At 33.7% G+C, this 27790-nt stretch overlaps 1 protein-coding gene across 11 annotated transcripts; it reads right to left on the bottom strand.

Moving 5' to 3' along the window:
- Nucleotides 1-611: 611 nt before the first annotated feature.
- Nucleotides 612-27790, bottom strand: LOC18441541 (DUF1499 family protein). Of its 11 annotated transcripts, none has more exons than XM_088846194.1 (10): nt 27521-27790; nt 27381-27437; nt 27132-27257; nt 23851-23929; nt 20639-20739; nt 20390-20503; nt 19302-19669; nt 4522-4647; nt 4149-4383; nt 2569-2792 (listed from the first exon to the last, which is right to left on the bottom strand). In XM_088846194.1, the coding sequence occupies exons 1-5, from the start codon at nt 27643-27645 to the stop codon at nt 20692-20694; spliced, it is 435 nt and encodes a 144-aa protein (XP_088702320.1). In that variant the 5' UTR covers nt 27646-27790; the 3' UTR covers nt 2569-2792; nt 4149-4383; nt 4522-4647; nt 19302-19669; nt 20390-20503; nt 20639-20691. The 11 variants fall into 11 exon arrangements, with proteins under 11 accessions (XP_088702316.1, XP_011626048.1, XP_020527471.1 ...); XM_088846188.1 differs by having other exon boundaries at nt 20639-20731; XM_088846192.1 differs by lacking the exon at nt 4149-4383.

The following is a 27790-nucleotide window of genomic DNA, read 5'->3' as shown; positions in this document are numbered from 1 at the left end:
ATTAAGAACCTGCGACCCCTTCATGGGGAGAGAGAGAGAGGATTGAAGGCTTCGCATATTTATGTTAAGGAAAAAGTTTATATAAGGATGCAACTTTATAATGTAGAACTACGGATGCACCTCAAAAATTCATCGGAAAAGATAGTTTTAATGTTGAAAAACGCTTTGATTGATCATCTCGACATAGAGATATATGACCATGACAAATAAAAAGATTTTAAGTCTTAGAAATAGTACATTTTACAACAAATTATCTACACCGTCTATTTTCAAGATTTTCATATGTTTATAGATCTACTTGATTTTAACCATTTTTTAAATTTAAAATTTTATAGTTAGATATAAAAATAGATTTTGAGATAATCCTAAGAATATTTTACGTCAAAATTATATTTGAAGGTGCACCTTACCTCTACAGTTACGATGCATCCGTATTCGTATGCCAACTGCACCCTTATGTTAAATACTAATTGTTGGACCAAGGTTCCACGATCCGTATCCGTATGCCAACAGCACCCTTATGTTAATGACTAATCGTTGGACCCAAGGTTCAAAGAGGGAAGCTTCGTTATGGCTAATTTTTTAAAGGTGTGGTTTGCATAAGGTTACAATTTTTAATTTTTTTAATAAAGTTCACATTGCTTTATTAAATATAAAGGAGCAAGGCTCCAGAATTACATAGCAACAAAATAAAGAAAAGCAATTCTCTACTGCCAAAGTATGACCTTCCTAGACCAACGAAAGACAGACCTCCCTCACCCCCAAAGGCCCCTACATCACCATCAATATTGGACCCCAACTATCCCACTCAGATCATCTTCCCCAGACATGGATCTCTCTGGCCTCCTCCACTCGACTCAAACCTCACACCATAACCTTTGATATACCCCTCCCATAAACAATAACCTCTCCAGCCGGGGTTGGGACAACCCACCAATATGCATATGCACTTGTGACCGTAAAAAAGTCGGTAAAAGCTTGGCAGCCGGGGTTGGGGCAACCCACCAATATGCATGCACTTGTGACCGTAAAAAAGTCGGTAAAAGCTTGGCAGCATCCAGGTGGGGACTGGCAGCCGACTAGCTAATGAAATGTAGAACTGGAGGGAGATTGGAGAGAGAAATAGTCAAAGTGAAGGAATATTGGAGGAAGGCATAGAGATAAACGAAAAAACAACGATCAAGGAGAACCCAGTCAACTCTCCAAGTTATTGTAATGGACCGACCACACAGGGAGATCTAATCCTCCAAAGGAAAGTTTCGAGTTCAATGATAGGGCTTGCCAATGCCCCCTAACAGGGCAATCCCCATCTTGAGCGTTAATCCAATGTGGAAAAAATGCAGAGAGCTTCTAGGCCCATAAGAGAAACCTGGTAGGCACAAGAAGCCCCTTAACAGGGTACTTAAAAGGTGGTAGGCATGAGACCCCATAGGAAGGTGAACCCATCTTAGGGGTTTAACCTTTCTTATAGAGTTTGGTCAGAGAAGAGAGAGAAAAGTCGAAAGCAAAGAGAGCAAGTCATAGAATAAATATAAGTAGTGGAAACAGCGGAGTTAGCGGAAAGAAGAGATGAAAGAAAGGAAAGGGGGAGGGCGGATAGGAGAGAAAGTACCCCTCAATCTTTCTTAAACATTGTAAGTAAAGTGCACCTCCAAACTCTATCATAAGCTACAATTTTGGAGTCGAAATTCTTAGAATGTCCTGAAAATCTAATTCATCTCTAATTATAAAATTTTAAACACAAAAAACGATTCAAATCAAGCTGATTTATAAATGAAAATCTTGAAAATGGAGCGATTTAAATACTGTGTTGCAAGATATTCAATTTTGAGAATTTAAATCTTTTTTTTTCCCTGCATCTCGACATCGAGATGATCAATTAGATGATTTTCCAATGGCAAAACAACATTTTACCGATGGATATTTGATCTGCATCTTAATTGTCAACCTTATACAATTTTTTTCTATTTTTTAATCCAAGTTTTCAAAATACCTTCTAAGGGCCTGTTTCGATATAACATGGTAGCGGCCAATTTATCACAGTTTTAAATGAGAAAAAAATAGTATTTAGTTTTTTAAAAAAGATGTGGTAGTGGACAAAAGCTTATATAGCACGATAGTAGATCTCCCCTTTTTGGTACCTTACAAGAAAGAATACAATGCTTTTGCATGCATACAATTTTTTTAAAAAAATATACAACAGAGATTATATTCCCTGCCATATCCAATGATATATTAACTGTCATACTGCTAGAAAACAGTCCCAAAAGATCCCTAAGCGAAAAAATTATATAAGATGTCAAACTTAGACTGTACCTAAATAAGATGCACCTAAAAAATCTACCCAAAAGTGTTGTTCTGAGGTGAAAAACCCTACAAGAAGTAAAATAATGGTCAATCTCAGCAAAGACAGCCCAGAATAGCTTTTGCACCCAAGTAGGGTGTGGGTATATGGGAAGAGAGAGATGCACTCTCCTTGCTTGAGGTCATGAGGTCATGTAATGCGTTGCTTGCAAACATATGTAACAAGCCCAACAAGCCTTGTAGAAAAAATAATTAGCCTCCATATGCAGGCAATCCTAACTACTGACATAAAATAGCATGTACTAACATGCAAGCAAAAGTTTCAAGCATCAGAATCAGTAGTCATCTCTCAAGAAGGCTGAAACTTGCTTTAAGACTAGTCTCCTAACCTTGCGTTTGCCTCTTCTCCAACCATCCAATCACTCAATTGCCCACAAATACTCAGCATGGGGAGTCCATTCTTGACGATGTCTTTTCTGCATACTTCACTGTTTTCACATTTCATCAACAAACAAAACAAGTTCATCAGCATACCAATTGCTTTTACAATGATGTAGAACAAAAAAAGCCAAAAAAAAAAAAAAAACTTTCCAATGGGTAACTGATATTATACTAGTGTAAAACATATTGTACAAAGATGTGCCCCTAACCAGGCTGCAATTAAATAGGATAGAGAAAGACGAAAAGAAAGAGCATAAAAGGGGAGGGAAATAGATGAGAGAAAATGTAACAGCTTTTATGATTCTTCAGTAAGAAAAAGTTGGTGTGGCAAAAAAGTCACTGCACCAAACTGCTGTACTCAGCATAAGAGTAAAATACTTTTTCTCTAGTTTTGCCTTTCTTACTAAAAGTTGCAATTACCATTTCAGTGGGCCCAAGATAAAGACACAATATCCGCAACTTGTACGCCATCCAAACACACTCATAAGAGTTTTGGCTCCATTTTATTGAGCTTATAAATAGATGGCTTAAAAGAAAGAAATTTAGCCAGAGGAGCATGTCTACACAAACTCACAAACTAGGAATAAAAGTGATGGAAGTTTCCCCAAGAAGTTAAACTGCCAGCTAAAAAAGTTGGTAGGGAATCTATCTCTGGTTCATAGCATAACAATGCAAAAAATTTTCATCAATCACTCGAGTACTCCAAATCTGAGTCTTAATCTAGGGAAAGATCCAGGCATTTTATTGAGCTTATAAATAGATGGCTTAGAAGAAAAACATTTAGCCAGAGAAGCATGTCTACACAAACTCACAAACTACGAATCAAAGTGACGGAAGTTTCCCCAAGAAGTTAATCTGCCAGCCAAAAAGTTGGTAGGGAATCCATCTCTGTTTCATAGCATAACAATGCAAAACATTTTCATCAATCACTCGAGTACTCCAAATCTAAGGAGTCTTAATTTAGGGAAAGATAGAGAATTGGCAAAAAAAAGGGGAAATTTATTTAAGTACACCTAAAATGTCGACCATTTAACAGTTCACCCATTTATCAAACAAAAACTAAAATATCAACTATTTCAACTAATGATTATTTAACATTCCAACCATTTATCAAATTAATATCAACTATTCCAACTCATGATTGTGTGTCCTTTCATGGGCTTTTAAAAATTAAATCATAAGACATGGATGAGATGTTAAATAGTTCATCTCTAGGGTGCTTTTTTTAATAAATTACCCAAAAAACAAAAAAAAGAATATCAAATGTTCTTTAGGAACAAGTTGTTATCCATGATCTGTTGAAAATGAAAATTTTGGGGTAGCATCTTATCAAATATCAAAAATAGAAGATTGGAATTCGATGTTTTGATTTTTTTGGGTAGAATTTCAGTTTCAAAGCATACCTATTTTTTGTCTTTGGTTTTAGGGAAGAAAACAGGTAGGGCCCGGGTCATATGCATGTGCATCTGTTTGTCGCGGGTTGGATTGCCCCAAACCAGTCGAGTCCAAGTCTATTGGAACTGGACCCAACCAGCTGGGTCCAGTTAAGGACCCAGGTCAGGTTGACATGGGAGGTTGCCAGATTGACCTGACCCATTTTGCCGCTTATTTGGGTGGATAAATGTAGACGAGTTTGAACTGCAAGAATTTGGCAAGTTCGCAGAAAACTAGCTGAATACTTCATTCTATTAACCAACGACACTAAAAACACACATGCCAAAACTATGAAGTAAAAGTCAAATCAAAAGAAATTCCTTTTCATCTCTTTTTCTTTACCTGGTCAGTGGGAATGTATTCACTTCTCCCCTGGTTTTTAATTGCCTCCAGCAGAACAAAGAATGCCTGCTGATCTCAAAAGCCCTCTGAAGCCCAGCCCTTCTTTTCCAATTCTAGCCGAAGAATCTGTGACAAGGAAATGTATCAGGTATAACCATGGTATACTCACTAATTATTGGATACACTAGACCATATTTTCTCCCTTTCTAAGTCCAAGTTATGCTTTTAACACAAGCATCCAGGAGGAAGGTGAAAATCTTGTGGCTTTCCATCCAAGAAACTCAAAAATTATCATACGTGCAGGACAATGTAACATAAAACCTAAGAATGATTGGATCAACAAGAGTTGTTTCTCAGGGTTGCCCATGAGCAACAATATAAAATAATTTACTTTGGAATGACTAACACGTGCCATGTCAATAAAGACTAGGATAAGGGAAGAAAACCACTTCCATACAATTTGTAAGCACAGAGGCTCACTCAATAAGCAATTGTGCAGGCGGGAAACAATACCACAAATTTCAATTTGGCTATTACAGAAAGCATGGCATTATAATTGGGAAATTACCAAGAAATAGATCATTGAAGAACATCTCACTGCATGAATACTCATAATCTATGCATAAAAGTGATGCACATATCGCCTTTAACCTGTGGGGGGGAATCCTTCACCTGTTTAATGTCCAATGGGTTCTACTGGCCACAGTTCCTCACATTATCTCTGCTGTCCAGCCTTTTCCTTGGGCCAAGGTAGGCATTTTGCTGTGGAAATCCGCAATGGCAGCCTCCTTATGGGCCATCTGGATAGAACGTAATCACCGAATTTTCCAGGGAGAGTACACTTCTTGGTATAGCACCTTTGTCAAACTCAAATCCTCAATGATGTTTTGTGCAACCAATCATAAGTCTTTCAAAGGAGTTTCTCCTACTGCCTTCGTCCAGAATTGGGAGGCAGCCCTCCACTATAATAGCAAACGCCCATCTAGGGCAGCATTATGGAGACCCCCCGCCCAGGGTTCTTTCAAGCTCAATTTTGACAGGTGTTCCCTGGGAAATCCAAGGCCTTCGGAAGCTGGCGTGGTTCTCAGAGATCACGCTGGCACGACTGTTGCCTCCCTCTCTAAGTTCATTGGCAACACTGACTCCACGGAGGACATTGCATTGCTGGAAGGCCTCAAACTTATTCAACCTTTCGGACTCGAATCAATTTCAATAGAGGGAGTTTCCAAGAACATGATTACTTGGGCTTCTACCTCTTCCCCTCCCTCGTGGCATTTGGCTCACCCTTTTGAAGAGATTTACCACCTTTGCAAGGATACGCTCGTCTTATGGAGACATATTTGGCGGGAAGGAAATCAGATGGCAGACAACCTAGCTTAAGAAGCGGCAACCTTGGATGGTCCTTAGTCTTCTCTTTTCAAACAGTTTTTTATTTTGGGCTGCTTTTATCACTGTAACCTTCTGCTTGAAGGCTTTCTCTTTTGTTCTTCCTTTTTTTTATCTTTTTCTCTGGAGCTTCCACTGTGTGGATTGCCCAACTTTTACTTCAATTTACGGTTAACTTTATCAAAAAAAAAAATATCATACGTGCATATTGCATTCAAAAAACTAGAAAATAGCATGATGTGGGCCCCAATTTACGATTGTTTAGGATGCCGATATCTTTTTGGAAACAAGTGTATACAAACAACTCTATTTTAGTTAAATCTTATGTTGATTACTATACGATTGAGAAACCAGTATATTACTGTAGACCCCAAGGTCTAGCTAATGCGTCACTTTTTTTCGCACCATTTTTGGTGATTTGGGGTTTCATTATATGTCGAAGCAATTTAGCTTGACACATGTCATTTTAAAGATGACATGGTGAAGTGTTTAATCTAAAAGAGATGTCATGTGCTGCTTTATTCCTTCCTCTATATAACCCCTTCTCTCTTTAAAATAAGTTTTTCTTTCTTTTTCTCTCTAAAATATAACATTGCCTCAACTAACTTTATGTTTTCTAAGTCCGTATATCCACACTTTTGACGTCCTACATAAATTTACAAATATTGGTGCATTCCATGAACATGGATTCTTCATGATATTATCTATTTGGTTGAAATAAAGCTTCTAATGTCAAAATTCATATGAATTTTGTTATGCAAGAAACGTTTATCATTGTTTACAGTTATTGTTTGTGGACAGAAGTCTCCGAATTCATGGAGATCATTTCAGATCAATGATCTTCATACTCCATAGTTTTGAAAACATATCAGTATGGAACATGTGATTTTAGACAAATTTTTTTCGAGTGCGCAACTCAATGACTCGAGAAGTGTAATATTGATTTGGATTTATAATGGGAGCATACTCGTCCGAACCTGATTGCATCTTGGTTTACTTACCAGGCTGGGGGCATTCAATACTTTAATGAGAGTGTGACCATCTTTTGCCTCCATGTACTTAGTAAATTTTTGTTCAACAACTGATTTAATTTTGTTTCTCTCTCTCCCTTTAACTGTGGTATCTGGAGTAAACCCTCAAAGTTTACCTCAATCAATAAGTTTTCTAATATTTCCTAATGAAAATCAACTTCGGTCAAAGGGGGCACTCTTGCTGAAATTTTGAATCAAGGAAAGTTCCAAAATCAACACTTAAAAACCTCACATGTTTCAAAACAACCAAACTCTCTAAACATATTAGAAAAGAAAATGCTTACGTGAATGTATCTAATGGACTTGAACCTACAAATAGCCTTATGTAAAACACTTACAAGGATGGTGAGTGGAGGAGGACTTGATATGTGTCTATGATCAACACGTCCCCCCATACCATACATTCTCTTTTGAAAGTTGTGTTTTCTAAAGGCTTGCGAGTTAAAGGCACTGTGATAATTCCCAGTTTTCATGAGCACTCTAGATAATAACAATTCCCATAAGGAACAACCTCCACTTCCTCACTCATATAGGTGAAACAATAGAGGATGCCCTATAGTGCAACACCGCAGCCTAGGGTTTACAGCATATGGGATCATTAAATATATGACTCAACCTTCTTATTCATTGTAGTGAACTGTACCAGATAGCCAAGGATGGCATAGAAAATTTATAAATCTTCAAAAGATAATATCATGGTCCATACATACGTTAGCCATCACATAAATGAGTTGAGGATCATATGGGGTTGAAGCTGGCTTACTCTCAAAGTGATTAAAGCTTTTGAGTACCTCTTCAATATAGTGAGACTAAGTCAAGGAATACCCATCCTGATTCCTCACCATCTTGATTCCGAGAGTCACATCAGTTTGCCCCATGTCCATATTAAATTCAAAAGATAAGAATATCTTATTGTCCTCCATACATGCAATGCCAATGCCTAGATGAGCATATATCTGCATACATACTAATAATAACCACAATACCCTATCAACTTTGAGGTATAAACAAGTATCAACATTGCTGGTCTTAAATCCGTGAAATAGAATGACTCTATAAAACTTTCCATGCCATTTTTTCGGTGATTGTTTCAAACCATAGAGGGATTTCACAAGTTTTTTCTGAGACAAATTCCTCAAGTTGCTCATAGTCTTAACATCCATCTGGTGAATCTCTATATGGTATATAGAAGCCAATGCAATGAGCACTCTAATGGTTGTTGTCCAAGTGATTGGCTCATTGATGCCAGAGAAGTCAATACATTCCTTTTGCCTGAAGCCTTTTGTAACCAATCTAGCTTTATATAGTCTCAATAGTATCATCCACCTTTATTTTCTTTTAGAAAAGAAATTTACATCCTAAAGGCTTACTATATGAAGGTAAATTCACGAGTTCCCAAGTATTGTTCGCCAATATAGAGTCCATCTCATCGTTGACTACCTCTCTCCAAAATGGAATGTCACTTGACAACATGGCTTCTTGGACATTCATAGGATCTTAATATACATTTGAAAGTCAGACCGAAAATATATGATCCAGGTCACATTAGGATCAAGGTCAAGAAACATATAGGTTTTATTGTGTTCGACATATCTTACAAATCCGATTGAGCGCCTTAAGGCCAGGGAACCTTACCAAGGTCATACATCCCTAAACCTTGAGGAATCCTCAATAAGATTTCCTTCCTTTCCACAATTTATGTGGGGTGGCATTTGATTTAAAATACAGTATTTTGTTCAAATTTAACACTCGGACATTAAAGCTTCTCCCCACAAATCAGTAAGAAGGTTAGATCTAATGAGCATGTATCCACAAGACTGCAATTTTTTCTTTCAGCTAAAACATTATGCTACGCCTTGTAGGCAGGTAAGTCACTTAGTGAATGATTTCCCTTTCTCCAAAAAATTTAGTCATATCAGCAAAGCAACATTCACTACCTTTGTTGCTTCTTAAAATCTTAATTTTAAAAAATTTACTTTAGTTGTTTAAATGTTGAACCTCTCCAATTCTTCACATTTGTTCCTTAAAATTGAACATTGGCGTATCTTGAGAAGTCATCATTAAAAGTGGCGAAGCATATCTTCCCACCACATGTCAATATGCCTTTAGATCACACATCCCCGTGAATTAATTCCAGCAGCCTGAAACTTCTTTCCACTTTGGGAAATATTCGTATTGATAGGGGAGCATACTACAAGGACACAACCATATCAGTATTAAACACTCCTTGAGTTATAGAGTTGCATTCTCAAAAGGAAAGAGTTTATATAAAGTAGCAACCTCACTTGTAGAAGTGAGGTTACACTAACCTACACTGTCTATTTTATTTGGATGGTGTAAATTTGATATTATCTTAAAAGACATGCCGCTTCTTGACACTATCTTAAAAGACGTATCAAATCTATACCATCCAACTAAAATAGATGTATGGAACATTGCAACCTTACTTCTACAAGTAAAGTCATTTTTTTTTTTTGAGAAGTACTTCTACAAGTAAAGTTGCTACCTTATATTAACCAGACCCTAATCAAAACTCGTCTAAACCACAGCTTCTGTACTAATATGTTTTCAAAACAATGGAGTAAATGATGAGCGTCAATCTGAAACGATCATCGTGAAAACGAAGACTTCTTTCTCTAAACACTAACTATAAACATTGATAAATTTCTCACATTAGAAAATTTATATGAACCTTGACATCATAAGAAGTTTTATTTCAATCGAAAAGATAATGCCATGAAGAATCTATATATATATATATATATATATATATATATATATATAAAGAGAGAGAGAGAGAGAGAAATGATCCTATAGGACCCTCCCCCACCTATGTGTGTAGGACCCCAAATGATCACTATTAAATTGACACGGATTTATAGAAAAGTCAAGTCTTACACCCATGTGATAACTTTTTTAAAAATCCGTGCCAACTTTAATGGTGATCATTTGGGGTCCTACACACATGGGTAGGAGAGTGTCCTATAGGATCATTACTTATATATATATATATATATATATATATATATATATATATAGGGTTTGTCTAGAGTTAACAACCCCTCAAAATACAACGGTTCAAGTTAGAAGGGGTTGTGATGGGTGTATTTATCAAACAATCATTACTTTTTTATTATAAAACTATTTAAATAGGTATCTTTACCATTAAGCAAGAGCAAATTTGAAATTTTCATAAAAGTATAATGGCATTTTGGAAGTTAGTATCCTGGATTTTTATTTGTAGAGTGCCATTGCCATTTACTTAAAATTTCAACTTTACCCCTTATAGAGATGACAAAAGTACCCTTTGTCTTGTAGTAAATTTACAAAATTGGCCCACAAAAGTCAATTTTTTTAAAAAATAGACTACAAAATTAATAAATCCATCCTTCACAACTCTCTCTATCTTGAACCTTTGTAATTTGAAGGGTTGTGAAGTTTAGATTATCCCATATATATATATATATATATATATATATATATATATATATATATCTTGGAGGGTTAAAGTAGAAGATTCTGGTATTAGTTTAGATTTACCTTTTATGTCTTTTATATCTAAATCAGCTAATTTTGATATAAGTTGATCCATTAAATCCTTATTGGTTTCTCCTATATGAAATTTATTTTTATTGATTTCAGGAGGAGGTTTAAATAATAAAGTTTTTTGAGGTTTTGGAATAGGATTCGGCCTAATCATATTTTCTATTCTTAGAGTTTGTTTTCTTATAGATTGCATACATAAATTAGTATAATTTGAGTCTATCATATAAAAGTTTAGCATCTAATGCTAAATTTTCATAAAAATCAACAATATAATTTAAACAACCTAAGAATCTTTGTAATTCAGTTTTATCTAATATAATATCTGAAAATTTGTCAGCAAATTTAATAGATCTTTCAATTGGAATAATTGTTCTATGATGAATATGATGTCCTAAAAATCTGATTCTAGTTTGACATAGATTAATCTTTTTAGCAGAGACTACCAGACCAGCTTGTTTTACTGCATTGGTAAAAACATTAATATGTTTGAAGTGTTGATCTATATTTTCAGAGAATACTAAAACATCATCAATATAGACAATCATGAATTTGTAATATGGATTGAATACTTCATTCATAATTTTTTGAAATTCTGATGGAGCGTTTTTTAGTCCAAATGGCATTACATTCCACTCGTATTGTCCGAATAGAACATTGAATGCAGTTTTGTACTTGTCTTCTTCTTTGATCTGTATTTGCCAATAGCCTGATTTCAAATCAAATTTAGAAAAGATTGTAGCCTTGGCTAATCCATCTAATAAATCTTTTTTATTTGGGATTTGATATCGTATCCATTGAAGAACTTTATTTAATGGTATATAATTTATAACTAATCTTGGTACACTTCTTTCTTTTTCAGCATTTTTATTGACATAAAATGCAGCACAGCTCCAAGGAGATGTACTTGGTCTTATTAAATTTTTAGCTAATAATTTTTTTATTTCATTTTGACAAGTTTCTAATAAAGTCGAATTCATCTGGACAGGTCTTGCCTTAGTTGGTATTTTTTATTCTTCAAATCCAGGTTCATTTGGTAATCTTACGATATGTTTTTCCTGATCCAGAAGGCATTTGGTATTTCACTACATATTTCTTGTTCAATTTTTTGTTTAATTTGTTTGATTTGGTTTTGTATTTCTTCTTTCTGTAATGCTTCTTCAGTATTTTTATAAAGAATTTCCTCTTTTAATGAGTACAAAATGCTTCTTTATTTCAAATAATTGTTTTGACATTATTAATTTCTTTCAGTTTGGGTTTATCTATAAATTCAAATAAGATTTTATTTCCAACGATTGCGGTTTCTATTCTTGTATGAGTGATTAGTATTGGATATAGTAAAGTAAGAAATGGAACTCCTAGTATTACTGATTGACTCAATCCTTTTACCATAATAAAAGGTGTAGGAAAACAGTGTTCTTTATTACATACTACAGTATTGGATAATTTATATTTAATAAATAATCTACTACCATCAGCTGTATTTAATATTTGACTAGTTTTGTCAAAATATTTTGTTGGTACTAATCCTTCATTAATACAGTTTAAATCAGCTTCTGAATCTATGAGGACTATTGAATGAAACTCGTATTCTTGATTGACAATAATTTTAACTATTACAAACCACTTTTGAGTTATTATTTTGTTTAGTATATTCACAGATGTATTAGTGTCTATTTCTTCTATTTTTGTTCCTGATGACTCAGGTTTTTCTACTAATTGAGTAAATTCAATTTCATTTGAAACAGTTATTTCTCCATTAACCTCATTCTGTAATTCCAATATTTTAATTCTTTTTTTGAGATGATTTATTTCTATTTTTACCTCATTGACTTTTTGTTTTAGTTCAGCTATAGTAAGTTCTTTTTGTATGTTTTCTTTTTTGACTTATTCTTTTCATTATATCAAAAAAATTATATTCATTTGAGGGTTTTAGTAAAGAAGTAGATTTAGGTTTACTTTTTGTAAGGTTAATAAACTGGGTTAAGATTTCTCTTTTTTCATCAGGGTTATTTATCCTGTCTATGAGATCTAAAATTAATGAGTCTTCTTTTGATAACATATTACAAGATATCATATTACAGGAACATTCCATATCAGAAGAGCTTGAAATTAGAATATTTTCATCTTCTATTTGTCCTATGAGAGATATATCACTACAACTATCATTGTCTGAACTTGATGTAAATTCTTCTTTATCTAATTGGATGATATCATATATTTGGTTTCTTATTGTTTCATCTAATATGATTGCATCTAGTTTTTTTCTAACTTTGCATGTATTCGTATAATGGCCTACTTTTCTACATTTATAACAGATGGGTATCTTTTTCTTTCCCTTTTTATACTGATTTTTTTGTAAGAATTTTTTAATATATTTTTCTTTTTTCTTTCTCTTATACAATTTTCTTTCCTTTTTATCTGGTCTATATTTTTTATGTTTATGAGATTTGTCTTTACTTTGTTCGATACTGTAACCAAATTGTTGACAGAAATCACCTAATTCTTTTTTACCTGTCATGTTCTGTTTATCTAACTGTTTCTTTAATTTCATATCTGTGCAAAGAGCTAATCCTTCAGCACATATTTCTGCTGATAATTCTCCTAAAGTATAATTAGAATATTGTATATTTCCACCATGTTTATTTTTTAATCTGGTTCGGACTTTTTCTGGAAATAAATATGGTAAACTAGCAACAAATTTTTCTTTCCAATGGTCAAGGTGACTATCTTCTCGTGTTAAGAGTTTAGAAAAGAAAACATCCTTATACCTTTTATAATGAGATAAAGTTGGACATCTTAGATTGGAAAGTAAATCTTCCGATCTAACTTCCATTAATGCAGTACTCCCTACAAAGTGAAGTGTTATAGTATAAATGAGAGTATTAAGAGCATCACTTTCAGAATAGAGGATATTAAGATTTTATTCATTTTTAACAGTCCATTGACGAGTGTTGGTTAAGATTTGATTTTTTTGGGTTTCAGGGAGGTGAAAATCCCACCATCCTCTTAACCAGCCAGTAAATCCACACACTATGGCCTTGGCAACTTCTTGATCTTGGTTGCCAACCATTTTGCAAGCTGAAGCATACATTGTCATATGTTTCATAGTATCTAATATTTGGGTTTCAGCCATGCCATCAATATTCCAGTTAACTATTGATCTTCCTGAATAAGAAGTTGTATGAGGTATTAAATCTTCTTCAAATTGAATATGAACTGGTGTGGGTCTATGATGGTAAGGTCAAGCAGTAGCAGGTTTCCAACCTTTACCATATGCTATTATCTGGATATGTAGAGTATTTGATTCTGTAAAAGCTAATGTCTGATGTTCAATAGTATCTTCTATTATTGGTACTTCTTCTTGGAGGGTTAAAGTAGAAGATTCTGGTATTAGTTTAGATTTACCTTTTATGTCTTTTATATCTAAATCAGCTAATTTTGATATAAGTTGATCCATTAAATCCTTATTGGTTTCTCCTATATGAAATTTATTTTTATTGATTTCAGGAGGAGGTTTAAATAATAAAGTTTTTTGAGGTTTTGGAATAGGATTCGGCCTAATCATATTTTCTATTCTTAGAGTTTGTTTTCCTATAGATTGCATACAACAAAAACTATAATTATTTACATATAGGATTAATCCAAATAACCATTAAACCCTTAACAAGGTTAGGATTAAATAATTCTATCTTAATATGTTTAAGAGATAATAGACATAATAAGTTTTCTGATTCCCTATTAGGAATGATAAAATCAAGTTTATGTAGTGGATCAATTTATTCCAATTGTTTCCCGGATTATTCAATATCATTAATTGATCCTAATATATTAAAAGTATTATCATTAAATCTTAAAACCCAAGGTTTTGATATGTTACCAGGATCCCAGAATATTGCTATTGTATACAGGATATATTATAAAGTAATGAATACATTATGCCCAAATGGATACCAAGGGAAAAACTACTTTCTTCCAAACAAATATTTAAAAATCAAATGTAATAATTCCTAAAACTATACAATGGTCAGATATTAAATTACTTGAATCTTGGAAGATGGAAAATGAAAATCATCATTTAAAAGCACTTAATAGAAATATTCCCGATAAAATAATAGAACATCAGGATGGAAAAATAGAGATTCAATTTCCCAATCAAATAATAAGGGATGATACAAGTATAATTCAAAAATCGAATAACATACCCAAATCCATTGAAGAATCATCTAGACATTCTACTTCAAGTAGTATGCATCCAAAAATTCAAAGTTTATTACGAACGAAAGACAATATAATGTTTCCGCAATACCAACCAACATTAAAAACTGAACCAGACCTTTCTGATACAGAATTTCTGATACAGAAATGGATTTTCATATTTCGACTCTCACTCAAAAAGTATCTAAACAATGGATAAAACAAGATTACCTTTCTAAAGAAAATAAAGATATAAGAGAATGGTATTTGAAAAGACTTCAACACATATTAATAGAACTATTCCATAAAAGATATAATAAGTTATATAAAACAAAAACATGTAGTATAGGATTTTTTACATGATTACGAAGAACGTTACTAGAAAGAAATGTTGAAATTCCAGATTTTGAGAAAAATAAAATACATACTTTAGAAAATCAATATACCACATATCAGACAATAGAAGGCACTAGTATAACCAGTATACATCCTCTTAAAAGAAGCGTTATCATAAAAGGATCCAGCAAAGATAGAGAAAGTTCACTTGTTGCTGAAACAAGAGCTACTCCTTATAAAATGACAACTGGAGAAATTGTTTATCGCATTGAATTAATCCCTCATATATATATATATATATATATATATATATAGAAAGGAAGAAATATAGGAAAGATAAAAGAGAAAAGTTTCTTAAGAAATTTTCACCAAAATATAAATATAAAAAAGGAAAGAAAAAACTACCTGTATGTTATAAATGTAGAAAAGTTGCCCATTATAAACGTAATTGTAAGGTCAAAAAGAAAATAGAGTCAATAATCTTAGATGAAAATATTAGAAATAAATTATATGATATCATACAAATATATGACAATGACAACACTACAGAAAGTTCTACAAAAAGCTCTAGTTCTACTTCATTAGTTGGTAATATTGAAGATGAAAATCTTATATGGACTAGTACATCATTAGAAGAATCTGATAAAGAGACGCAATAACGTTCTTGTGTAATATGTTATCTAAGGAAGATAATTTAATATTAGACTTAATAGAGAAAATTACAGACCCAGATGAAAAAAGAGATATTATAACTCAATTTATTAATATCACTAAAGTTAAAAATAAGCCAACTCCTCTAATAAAACCCCCTGATGAATATAATTTTGCTGAAATAATGAAAAGAATTAATAAAAAAGATACAATTCAAAAAGAACCAACTATTGCAGAATTAAAAAAGGAGGTAAATGAAATTAAGCTAGAAATTCAACAATTAAAAAAAAGAATTAAAATATTAGAATTACAAAGTGAAGTTTTAGAAAATATAACAGATACTGATGAAATAGAATTTACCCAATTAATAGATAATCATAATAGATCTATGAAAAGAGAAGAACCTAAGTCCTCAGCAATTAGAATAGACAATGAAATAGATACTAAATCTGTAAACCTTATAAATAAAATTATTACACAAAAATGGTTTGTGTTAGTAAAAATAATAATAAAAGAAGAATATAATTTTCAATCAATAGCTTTAATAGATTCCTGAGCAGATCTAAACTGTATTAATGAAAGCTTAATACCTACAAAATATTTTGATAACACAGCTCAAATATTAAACACTGCTGATGGAAGTAGATTATTTATAAAATATAAATTATCTACTGCTGTTGTTTGCAATAATGAACATTGCTTTGAAACTTCATTTATAATGGTAAAAGGATTAAGCCAAGCAGTTATAGTTGGTGTACCATTTCTTACTTTACTATACCCAATATAACTATAAACAGTACAGGAATAGAAACAAATATAGAAGGTAATACAACAAAGTTTGAATTTATAGATAAACCAAAATTAAAAGAAATCGATAGAGTAAAAGACAATATAAAACAAAAAGAAAATTTTCTCTGCTTAAAAGAAGAAATCAAATATGAAATAATAGAAGAACAATTACAATCTACTGAAATCATAGAAAAAATTAAAAATATCACAAAACAAATAGAAAATGAAATATGCAGTAAATTACCCAATGCTTTTGGGAAAGAAAGAAACATATGGTTAGTTTGCCATATGAACCCAATTTCGTTGAATCCAAAACATCTACAAAAGCTAGACCCATATAAATGAATACAACCTTATTAAATTTTTGTAAAAAAAAAATAAATGAACTAATAGAAAAAGGTTTAATAAGAAAAAGTGCCTCTCCTTGGACTTGTGCTGCATTCTATGTAAATAAAAATGCAGAAAAAGAAAGAGGAGTTCCACGATTAGTAATAAATTATAAACTTTTAAATAAAACACTTCAATGGATAAGATATCCTATACCAAACAAAAAAGATTTATTAGATAGATTAATAAATGCTTGTATTTTTTCTAAATTTGATCTTAAATTTGGATAATGGCAAATCCAGATCAAAGAAGAAGATAGATATAAAACAGCATTTAATGTACCATTTGGACAATACGAATGGAATGTTATGCCTTTTGGATTAAAAAACTAAAAAACGCTCCATCAGAATTTCAAAGAATAATGAATTATGTGTTTAATCCTTATTTCTATGATAGTGTACATTGACGATGTATTAATCTTTTCTGAAAATATACAACATATCAAACATATAAATGTTTTTATAAATGCTCTTAAGCATGCAGGATTAGTAGTTTCTGCAAAAAAGATGACTTTATTCCAAACTAAAATAAGATTTTTAGGTCATAATATACACCAAGGAACGATCATACCAATAGATAGATCTATACAATTTGCTGATAAATTTCAAGACATCATATTAGATAAAAAAGAATTACAAAGATTCTTAGGATGTCTCAATTATATAATAGATTTCTATAAAAACTTAGCTATAGATGCAAAACCACTATATGATAGATTAAAGAAAAACCCACCGAAATGGACAAATATACATACTCAAGCAGTAAAAAGAATTAAACTAAAAGCCAAAGAATTACCATGCCTTTCACTCCCAGATCCTAATGCATTTAAAATAATAGAATGTGATGCATCTGAATTAGGATTAGGTGGTATTTTAAAACCAAAAATAAATTCACAAGAACAGTTAATTCGTTATACTTCTAAAGCATAGAACCCTACTCAACAAAATTATTCTACTGTAAAAAAGGAAATTCTAGCTATAGTTCATTGTGTTACAAAGTTTCAGAGTGATGTTCTCAATACTACATTTCTTATTCGTACAGATTGCAAGGCTGCTAAAGATATTCTTCTTAAAGATGTGCAAAATTTAGTCTTTAAACAAATATTTGCTCGTTGGCAAGCTATTCTCTCATCTTTTGATTTTACCATTGAACATTTACATAGTTCTCATAATCATCTTCTTGATTTTTAACTCGAGAATTTTTGCAGGGGGGGCAGAACCGATCAATCTGACCCAGAAGAACCATCTTTAGCATTAATATTATTTAATAATAATAGAGCCATAAATACGAATAATTCAAAAGGAAAAGAACCAATGGATCTATCTCTTGATATTGTACCAGCAAATACTCCTCAATCACCTACACCATACTCTCCCAGTATCCCAAATAGTCCAGTAATAAATTATCCACAATTCTCTACCCAGCAACCATCTTTTCATCAGACTCCAGTATTTTTACAATCTCCAATACCAAAGAAAACCACTTCTACTAGTAGATCCCAGTATGAAGAAATTGTTTTCATTGTTGATTCCATAATAAAAGATATTCATATTCATGATGACCCAAATACTGTTGCGAAATATTATCCTTGCAATAACCCTAGTCCCTCTAATGGGATAAAAACCCGAGAATGGTATTACTTGAAACTGGTTCAATTACTGTGGCCCATTATTATCAGAAAAATTCCAAAATAGTTTCATATTCAAAATTACAAATAAGAAAAGTGTTACAGTTCAGTGAATGGGGATCTGACCCTTCCAGATCAAAGAAATTGATATCCCCAGAATTCCCAAATAAATACTATCGATACTCAGAATATATTGATGCATGGCATAAAATCCTGACTATCCAAAACCATTATAATTCTCACACCTGGTTCATTCAATTTAAAATGCCAGTAACTGCCCCATTCCCAAACTGGTTTCGTAACTAGTTTGCTGTATGGGGATCAGGATCCCAAATAATGCCTGAACCTTTGCAAATATCACAAGCCAAATTCATAGAATACAATGGGAAAGATCCCAATGTAGATTACCGTCTCTATTTTATTTCTCTATACAAATCCCATGAATCCTCAAATGGACATATGCAATATCTCAGAATAATACTCAAAATTATGAATATATTCTATGTATTGGGAAAAGGATTTCAATAAAATGGTGGGATGTCTTTGTCTACCATAATCTTGAGCCTGATAATATTCAAATAAAACAAATTCCTTTAACATATAAATCATATTCATATGTCAACCCAAATAGCCTTGCAGAATATATATCTCTCATGAAAAAACAAAACCCTCAAGCAACCAAAGCAGAACTTGAAAAGCAGCTGCTACAAATTTTCACTGAGGAAGCAGAGACGGCACAGATCCATAATGAAGAAGACAAAGAAGCAGATGAATCAGAGGACCAGTCAGCTCATGAGTGTTCACAAAAACAATCAGAGGACAAGGAATGCCACCTGAAAAGTTGCCGACATAAAAGATTCCATCCTATCTACCACGTGGATTTCCAAACACCAAAAAGACATTTCAGCTACAGTGACAGCATTTCAACTACAGTGACAAGATTCCCTCAGCCACCTAAAAGCAACCATCAAATCGTCTAAAAGCAGATTCCTTCCTCATCCATCCACCTGTCCAGAAGCAGCCATCTACTCATCCAAAAGAAGATTCCCTTATCCAAAAAGCCACCGACATAGCATCTCAACCGACCATCTGGAATCCACTCACCACCGACAATGATCCTTCATCACAGCCGACCATCTGGAGTCCACTTACCTGCCAGCACTTTAGACCAGGCCTATAAATAGGCCATTCCTCTCTTCTCCTGGACAGAGCAAGAAGCATCAGAGCCCAAAGTCTTTTCTCTCTTCCCTTCTGAGGCATCAACAAAGCCCAAAATATTTTCTCTCCTCTCTTTTATACTCTTCTCTTCTTGAATGTAAAATGTCTTATGTGTGATTATACTCTCAACATTAGAAAGTATAATGTTGGGTAACAAATAATCTTATATTCTAATAGAGGGAAAGTAAGAAGGAAAAACTTCTTAAAGAGAGATGAAGGGATTAGATAGAAGGAATAAAGGAGCAGACTTCATCACTCTTAAGATGACATGTGCATGAGGACTATAAAGTTGTATGTGTCAAGCTAAGTTACTTTAACATGTAATTAACCCTACGTCACCAAAAATGGTGAGGAAAGAAAAGGAGCCATTAAGTAAACTTTCGGATATACACTAATATATTAGTCTCTTGATCATATAACATTTGTGATCCAATGACAGCATAGTCCCAGGACTATATAAGGAAATCGAAATAGTCCATAATATTTAATTAAAATAGAGTTATTCTATAACCAAACAAATTTCTGATTTTTTTTTCGTAAATAGGGGTTATTTTAAGTAGATTTTTCATTTTTACAATATTGATAATCTTCCAAAATGATGGATAATTTACATTTCCTCCCCAAATGTACCTTTCACCAAGTTCCTAATTAAAAGCATTGAAAAAACGTAAATAGCAGAAAAAAGAATTAACTGAAGTCCAACCTTGATTCTCTTGCGATTGATGCCAAAATCAAAATTTCCTAGGCGAGAAGCAGATCGATACTCCACAATTGACTTCTTACCAGGAGGAAACCAGAATTCCACATCATCCACAAACTACATAAATAGTAAGAGAAATAAAAAGAAATGGATAGAGAAAAAATAGTTTATGGAATAACTGCTGGCTGGGGATAAACTTTCAAAAATAGGAAGTGTTAGGGGAAAACAAAAATGTCAGGAAACATTACATACCCCCATTATAGGACTCTCATATTCCACACGTACATAATCATCTTTCTTCTCAACTATGCGAGGGGTAAAATTGTCCGGCTTTGTCGATTCAATCTGCACACCTGTCTCCAAGTTAATCCAATCAAAACCTCTAAAATCTTTTTTTCACCTCTCTCTCTCTCTCTCTCTCTCTCTCTCTCTCTCTCTCTCTCTCGATTACCAGGGGATCTAGGCCTGGGTTCAGAGTAGCAAGTAGGAAAGTCAAAAAGTAAGCATTACAAAATTCCAAAGGACCTAAAGGCACAAGATGGTTTCGCTATCTTCGAAGTGTTAAAAGTCCCAACTCGATAAAATTATGAGATGCAAGAGATCCTGACGAGTACACTCCCAGGATACAACTAGATCAGAATTTATGATTATTGAGTCTATGAGTTGCACGCTTAAAAGACTCATATAAAACCATAGCACCATATATCAATTTGTTAGCCAACTCCAAATAGTTAGTATAGGGCTTGGATAAGGATGATGGCTATTTATTGATTTGTATATCCAAGAAACACGTGCACTAGAGATACAAATTTCTCACATAAAACTAAGAGTATTTTCTTTAACTCTCACATTGAAAACTTCAACAATAGGAAAAGAGTAACAGTAACAGTTAATTATGCCAATTATCCGAAAAACAACTATGAAATAAAAAAATCTCAAGACGATGTATTAAAAGTGATACGCCAAGTATGGAAGCATTCTCCATTGCATGAAGCATCATCTTAAAGAGTTCATTAAAATTTCTTGATATGATGAGTGAGAGAGTGATCAGTCCAGCCTGAAATTAGGTGAGAGTAAGAGATAGGGTGTGTTTTTTTCAAAGAGAAAAGTTCTTCTCTAGTATAAATTGTAGGGCTTTAAATATAGGATGATGGATAGTAACACATAACCATCCATGTGTCATCAAAGCAAGGGGTAAGATGTCACATTAATTAAGCCCATAAAAAATGAAGCTCACAAGTCACTGAGATGAGCAACATGGGGTGGAGGTCCAAATGAACCAAGATAAGAAAGTTGGGACTTACACATAATGGTCTTAGGATCACAAAAGGAACATGATTATCATAACGACAAAAGCTAAAAGGTCCCATACAAAGTTTTACAAACAAGAGTTGTTTTTAAATATATTTCAAAATTAACAATCCCCACATGTTCTAAACAACACCAGTTTGTAAAACTTTATATAGAACATTTTAAGCTTATGTGGTCATGATGACTATGTTCCTTTTGTGGTCATAAGACCATTATGTGTAAGTCCATCTCTTGGTCCATTTGGACCACACCTCGTTTTGTTCCTCTTTTCAATGACGCGTGAGCTTCATTTTTTATGGTTACACGTCATAACTTTTTAAGATGTCATGTAAGTTAATTAATGTGATGCCTTACCCTTTGCTTTGGTGACAAATGGATGGTTGTGTTACCATCCATCGTCCTATATTTAAAACCCATAATTTATACTTGAAATGATTTTTTTCTCTTTGAACAAAACACACCCTCTCTTATACTCTTGTCGATCTCTGGCTACACCAGTCACTCTCTCACTCGTCACATCAAGAAATTTTAATGGACTCTTTAAGATGATGCTTCATGTAATGGAGAATCTTCGCATATCACTTGCAATATGTCATCTTGAGATTTTATTGTTTAGTGGGTGTCTTTCAGACTAACTCAAGTATTCCCCTGAACTTTAAATTTGCATATACTTTATAATAAGTGATTTGGTAGACGCCTTCCCTAACCAATGCATCAACTTCTACATAGGTCTAACAAGAAAGATACATATTTTGTATGTGACCAATGAATACAACATGAAACATATGAAAAGATGGACATTCTGGGCATCTTACTCTCTGTTGTGCCTGGAAGCTCTAAAACCTAACGGGTTGATTTTTGGCAAATAAAGTACAAGAATAGATCCGGCAAAAAGCAAGCAACAAGCACGAAAAATAAAGCAAGATATAAATAATGCAAAAAGAACGCCAGATTTTAGCAGTCGGAGATTCTGCATCCACTATCCCCTGATAGAAACTGGAAACCAACAACTATAAGCACAAATTTGCAACCACAAACTTTAAAGTTACAAAAGATACAGATCAACAACCAAGTATCAACAACTGCACAAATCGAAGAACTTCAACAAATAAAATTTCTGCCCAAATTTTTTTTTGATCAATCGATCTAGTAAAAGCCACGTATGTGGCTGAAATATGTTGTTTGGGGGTTTAATACCCCCCAAACCTTTTCCCCCATTTTTGAAGGTCAAAATGACCTTATTACCCCTGCCCAAGGGGTATAGTTTAGAAAAAAATAGCGAAAGATTATGCGGCCTGATGCGGTGAGATGTGAGATGCGGCTCTGATGCGGAGAGATACAGCGCATATGCAAGCGCATCTTTCCAATGCGCTGCCCAGCACATAGCGCCTGCTGCCTGATGTGGCGGCATTTTAAAACACTGGTCATAGATGTGATACATCTACGGGCAAAGAAGATCAATATTTTTTCACTAATCAATGAGAGAAAAAAATTACAAGGCAGAGAACTAGAGATTCAAACCCAATCTCCTTCCAAGCCTTGTTCTCTCTACAATTATCTCTCTCTAAACACACAAGTTTCTCTTCTTTTTCTAACACTTCTCACTCTACAAAACAAACCAATCTAAATAGAAAGCAACCCAAAAAGGTGGTACGTGACTCCCCATCTTTTCCTTAACTTTTTGGACTTCTAACTTTATCCTTTTTAAGGATGGACTCATGCCCCATCCAAATCCAGATAGGACTTCACCCCATAAATACCTAGATAGCCATAAGAGGTCAGTAGCAATTTCAAATTAATAGGAACTTTCCTAACTAACTAGGAGGCCCAAAAAATAGGAGACCCCAAATTAAGGAAAAAATCCCTTAAATATAGTATTCAAGACAAATCCCAGCGCTCTCCATTATTTTTAAGAGTGAATGTTTGTTGCCCCGTCTTTTTGGTAATTTCTTGTTAAATGTTTATTCACCATGTACACATTATTTGTCTTAAGGAACTTATTAGACTTTCCTTTGAACAGATTTTTCTTTTGTTTTGATAGATGCCCGTTGAAAGAATTTTCTACAAAAAATGACCAATATCTCATATATCAACACTTCCTTTTTATTCCAGAAAAATAACTTAACATTCGAAGAAAGGCACTAGAAATGTACCACTTGAAGAAGCTCGCCCATTGCTTCTTCTCTGCTTGCAGGTTTCTTTCTACCGCGACCATTTTCTGGGCTGTAATTCCTTGAAAAAAAATAAAGAAATTGAGTAAATCAATAAAGTATTCAAATGAACCAATGTTTTTATTTTTTCTTTAGATAAATAACAGCGTGACACATCCAAATGACGCAAAGGGATATGAAACACATAAACAAGTTCAGAAAAAGAAGCAAAACAAAACAAGAATGCAAAAACAGAAAAATAAACAAAGGATAGTTCCTAGGGGATGAGGAGGGGTCAATGACCCCTCATAGTGAGGATTTCTGCCCCACTTTGAAGTGAATAATATGCTTCGCCAAATAGCATCTCCCCATATACGTGGAGAGCCGAATGACTTCCTCCATGATGTTGACCAACCCCCATGGTACATCAAAATTTATCACAGGCCACCCTATGCAACCAAGGAAATCCCCTTAAGCAACTAATTAACCTGGAAAACAAAGCCATAGACCAGTCTAGCAAGGATAGTAAATACTTAAGCCCAAGAAGAATCATTGAGCCCAATAGGGCTGAACTAGACCTAAAAAGAAACACGTTTGAGTGCACACAACCTTTGTTAAGTGCACACAACCTTTGTTGTGTTACTTTATTAATCGGTGAGGAAGCCAAAGAATAATGTACATTGTATAACTTTCATAGTACTGTTTAATATCCCACAGTATCACAAATACTAGAAGCTCGTCTTTAAAAAATATGATATGCAAGTATTGCTAAAAAGAAACACATTTGAGTCTTGCTACAGGCTTACTGACTAGCCTAGCCCTCCTTTCTTTCCTTTCTTCTCCTAGTCTTTTACCTACTTAGATTAGGAACCCAACATATCTAATTTCAGGTTTAATAATCTAACAACTCTACATAAATGAGAGTTTCCAAAGGGAATATAGCATCAAACCTATAAAAGTCCGCACAGATTTAACATAATCTGGGATCATAATAAGTAATTAAAGGATAAAACAACTCTGAGGCTGATCAAACTATTGACCTGCTGCTTAAGAAGTGTGATATTGAACAACATTCATAATTGAGTCATCACTCCCTTTACCTACTACAATCTAGTGAACGTCATCATTGCTCGACATATGTAGACTTTCTTCAGTTAAACTCGGGCTCTGCAGGGCGCCGATCCTGGAACCAACATAGGAGCCAAACGAGTTTGGCTAGTTCCATTATTTTATTATTTTCACGGAACAAACTCGGGCAAGTCTCTCAGAAACGATTCAGACTTGGGACCCTTCAGAATTTCATTCCTTAAATCTTATTTTCTAACATTTGTTCCACACAAGCAGTTGTCTTTTTATGCACACACGCAATAGACAAATTTGGGTTTTTATTTGGATCTTCATTGAGGGGATTAGGGGATTAAGAGATATATTTTGGCTTATTTTTGGCATTTTTTCTACTACAGGTTATTGGAGTTAGGAAGTTGCAAATTATGATTTCATCGTTCAAAGATTGAAAATGAACCATCCCTGAGTTCCATGGTCAACTCCATGTCGTGAAAAAAAAATCCATTGTTAGGTGAGTGGTTGGATTTTGACGAGGAAAAGGTCAATGATAAGATAATAAATGATAAAAAGATGATTGAATTTAAGATATTTGCATTAATTCCTCCATCAAAATATCTTGATCCTTACTTTATTTTGGCACTCATTCATACTTTTAGAGCCGATGAGAAGAAGATTATGGATATTGATGCAAAACTCATTTTTACCCTCTTTAAAACTCAAGGATAATTTTACAACCAGAGGAGACTAATGCAGGCGGTATGGATCGATTCAGATTTTTCTTTAGATCTTAATTCAGGGAATTAAGGGACACATTTTGGAGATCTTAGGGGGGTTTACGTTTGGTTTTTTCTACAATAGGTCATTGGGGTTTAGGAAGTCAAAATTTATGTTTTCTTTTTTTATGCATATATATATTTTAGTTGTTAGTTGTCTTTTTCTGTTAGAGGCAAAATTATACTTTTATTTTAAGTTAATAATGGACGTTTGGGATTAAAAGACAATGGATGGCCAGGATTTGATAGGAGCTTTTTAGGGTTTTGGATTTACTTAAATAGTTGTTGTTGAAGAGTTTGGTGCCTATTTGCTACTTTTTGTTTAAAAACTTTGAGTTAATAACTTTGTTTAAGAACTTTTGAGTTAATAAATCTACCCAAAAAAGAAATTTGAGTTAATAAAATTTGGAAGTGGATACCGCATTACTTCGTTGTTTTCTTCCTTTTATACCCATGCTTACCCTTAAGACTTGTTATTTTCTTCAGTTTTCCTGAAACATGATTCTGATTCGAGAATAATCACCTTGATTCTCATCAAGCTCAATTCCCTAACAAAACACCCAGTGCCTGTCTACGGATTCCTTCCATGCCACAACTCACCAATTTTTTGCACTAGTTAATCCACTACTTCTACCAAGGCTTGGATCAGTTGAGTGAATTGAGAAATATCTTCATCGGTTGCCGGTTTTGGAGACATCATAACTCTCTCTGATACCACTTAATGCAAATCAGGATTTTGATTCTCGTCAATCTGGACGATATTTCACCAAAACTCGAAAGAATAATGAGTCTCAAGAATTAACAAGAGTAGAGAATGAAGAAAACTCACAAAATTATAAAGAATCCACCTCCAAAATTTAACTCAAACGCTTTCTTTTTAAATTAATTTTATTAATTCAAAGCTTTCGGATGGAATGTAGCAAACTAGCCCCAAAACCCCTCAATAACAACCGTTTAAGCAAACTCAAAACCTTTAAAAGCTTCTCCATTTCCTATTTATTCTATTTTTTTTAATCTTAGCTATCCATTATTAACTTACATGCACCAGACTAACTTAGCTCCTAATGAAATACCACAAATAATAATAATTAAACAAATAAAAATACTTTTTAAATGCCAATAACTTATGGTTATTAAAATAAATAAATAAAGCCCTAAAAGTCCCAACCATATTCCTTAAAATTTAAAGGGAGACCAAAGACAAGTGATTACCAGTCTCAAAAAATAGCAAATCAAGACTGATTGAGGTCATTTTCACCATTATCGTTTTCTTCAACATCTGAAGCTGTAAAAAGGCAAAGTAGACATTTCCTAGAGCACTCACTCTTTTCCACTTAGAGTGCGCATGTCTAACAATTATCGCGATGAGGCAACTTTTCTGTCTCAAAATTGATCGATAGAACCCCTAAGTCTCTCTCTCTTACTCTGAGATAGAGTTAATCTTACCATGGTGGGGCGTAGTGAGAGGGATCATTGAGCTCCTCTGTTGTGGTTAAACAGTTGTTTGTTGCAGGACACAATGCTAAAGATGGAGAACTCTTTTGAACTCCGAGATAGCTAGGTTTACTCCCACTGCCAAAGTATGGAAAGTTCATAGAGAGAATTTTATTTAGGGTATTGCGTTTAGATTTAGAAAAGCACATCTCAATGGAAAATAAAAGAGAGCAAGAGCATTTGCAGGTTAAATCCATTTACCTGAAATGGAAAATGGCGGCGATTACTGCCAATTCGCTGCTCCTCAGGATAATCTCTCTGGAAGTTTGTACAACTAAAATTCAGAAACATGACATCTCCATTCCAGAGAGAGAGAGAGAAAGATAGAGGGGTAAATATACCTTCGGCCAACTGATGGAGGAGAGGCTTCGGAATCTTTTAGCGATGAAACACAGAGAATGCGTCTGGGAGGCGAGGGTTTCAGAGAGACCGGGAAACTCCTGATATGCATCGCAGCAGTAGCCATGACGCTCAGCCACAACACGCGTTTCCCACTCTCACCCTATTCTCAATTAAAATTGAAAACATAGGACCCGGTTTTTATGAGTCCCCTTATCTAGTGCTAACCCCTACTTTCGATGTAGATCTTGGAATTTTTCGATATAGATTTT

Source organism: Amborella trichopoda, chromosome 9 (assembly GCF_054954075.1).
Source record: "Amborella trichopoda isolate Santa Cruz 75 chromosome 9, AtrichopodaSantaCruz75HAP2 v2.0, whole genome shotgun sequence".
In the NCBI taxonomy this organism is placed as follows: Eukaryota; Viridiplantae; Streptophyta; class Magnoliopsida; order Amborellales; family Amborellaceae; genus Amborella; species Amborella trichopoda.
Note: the sequence above shows the minus strand (reverse complement) of the source record. Positions and strands in the feature narration are given on the sequence as shown.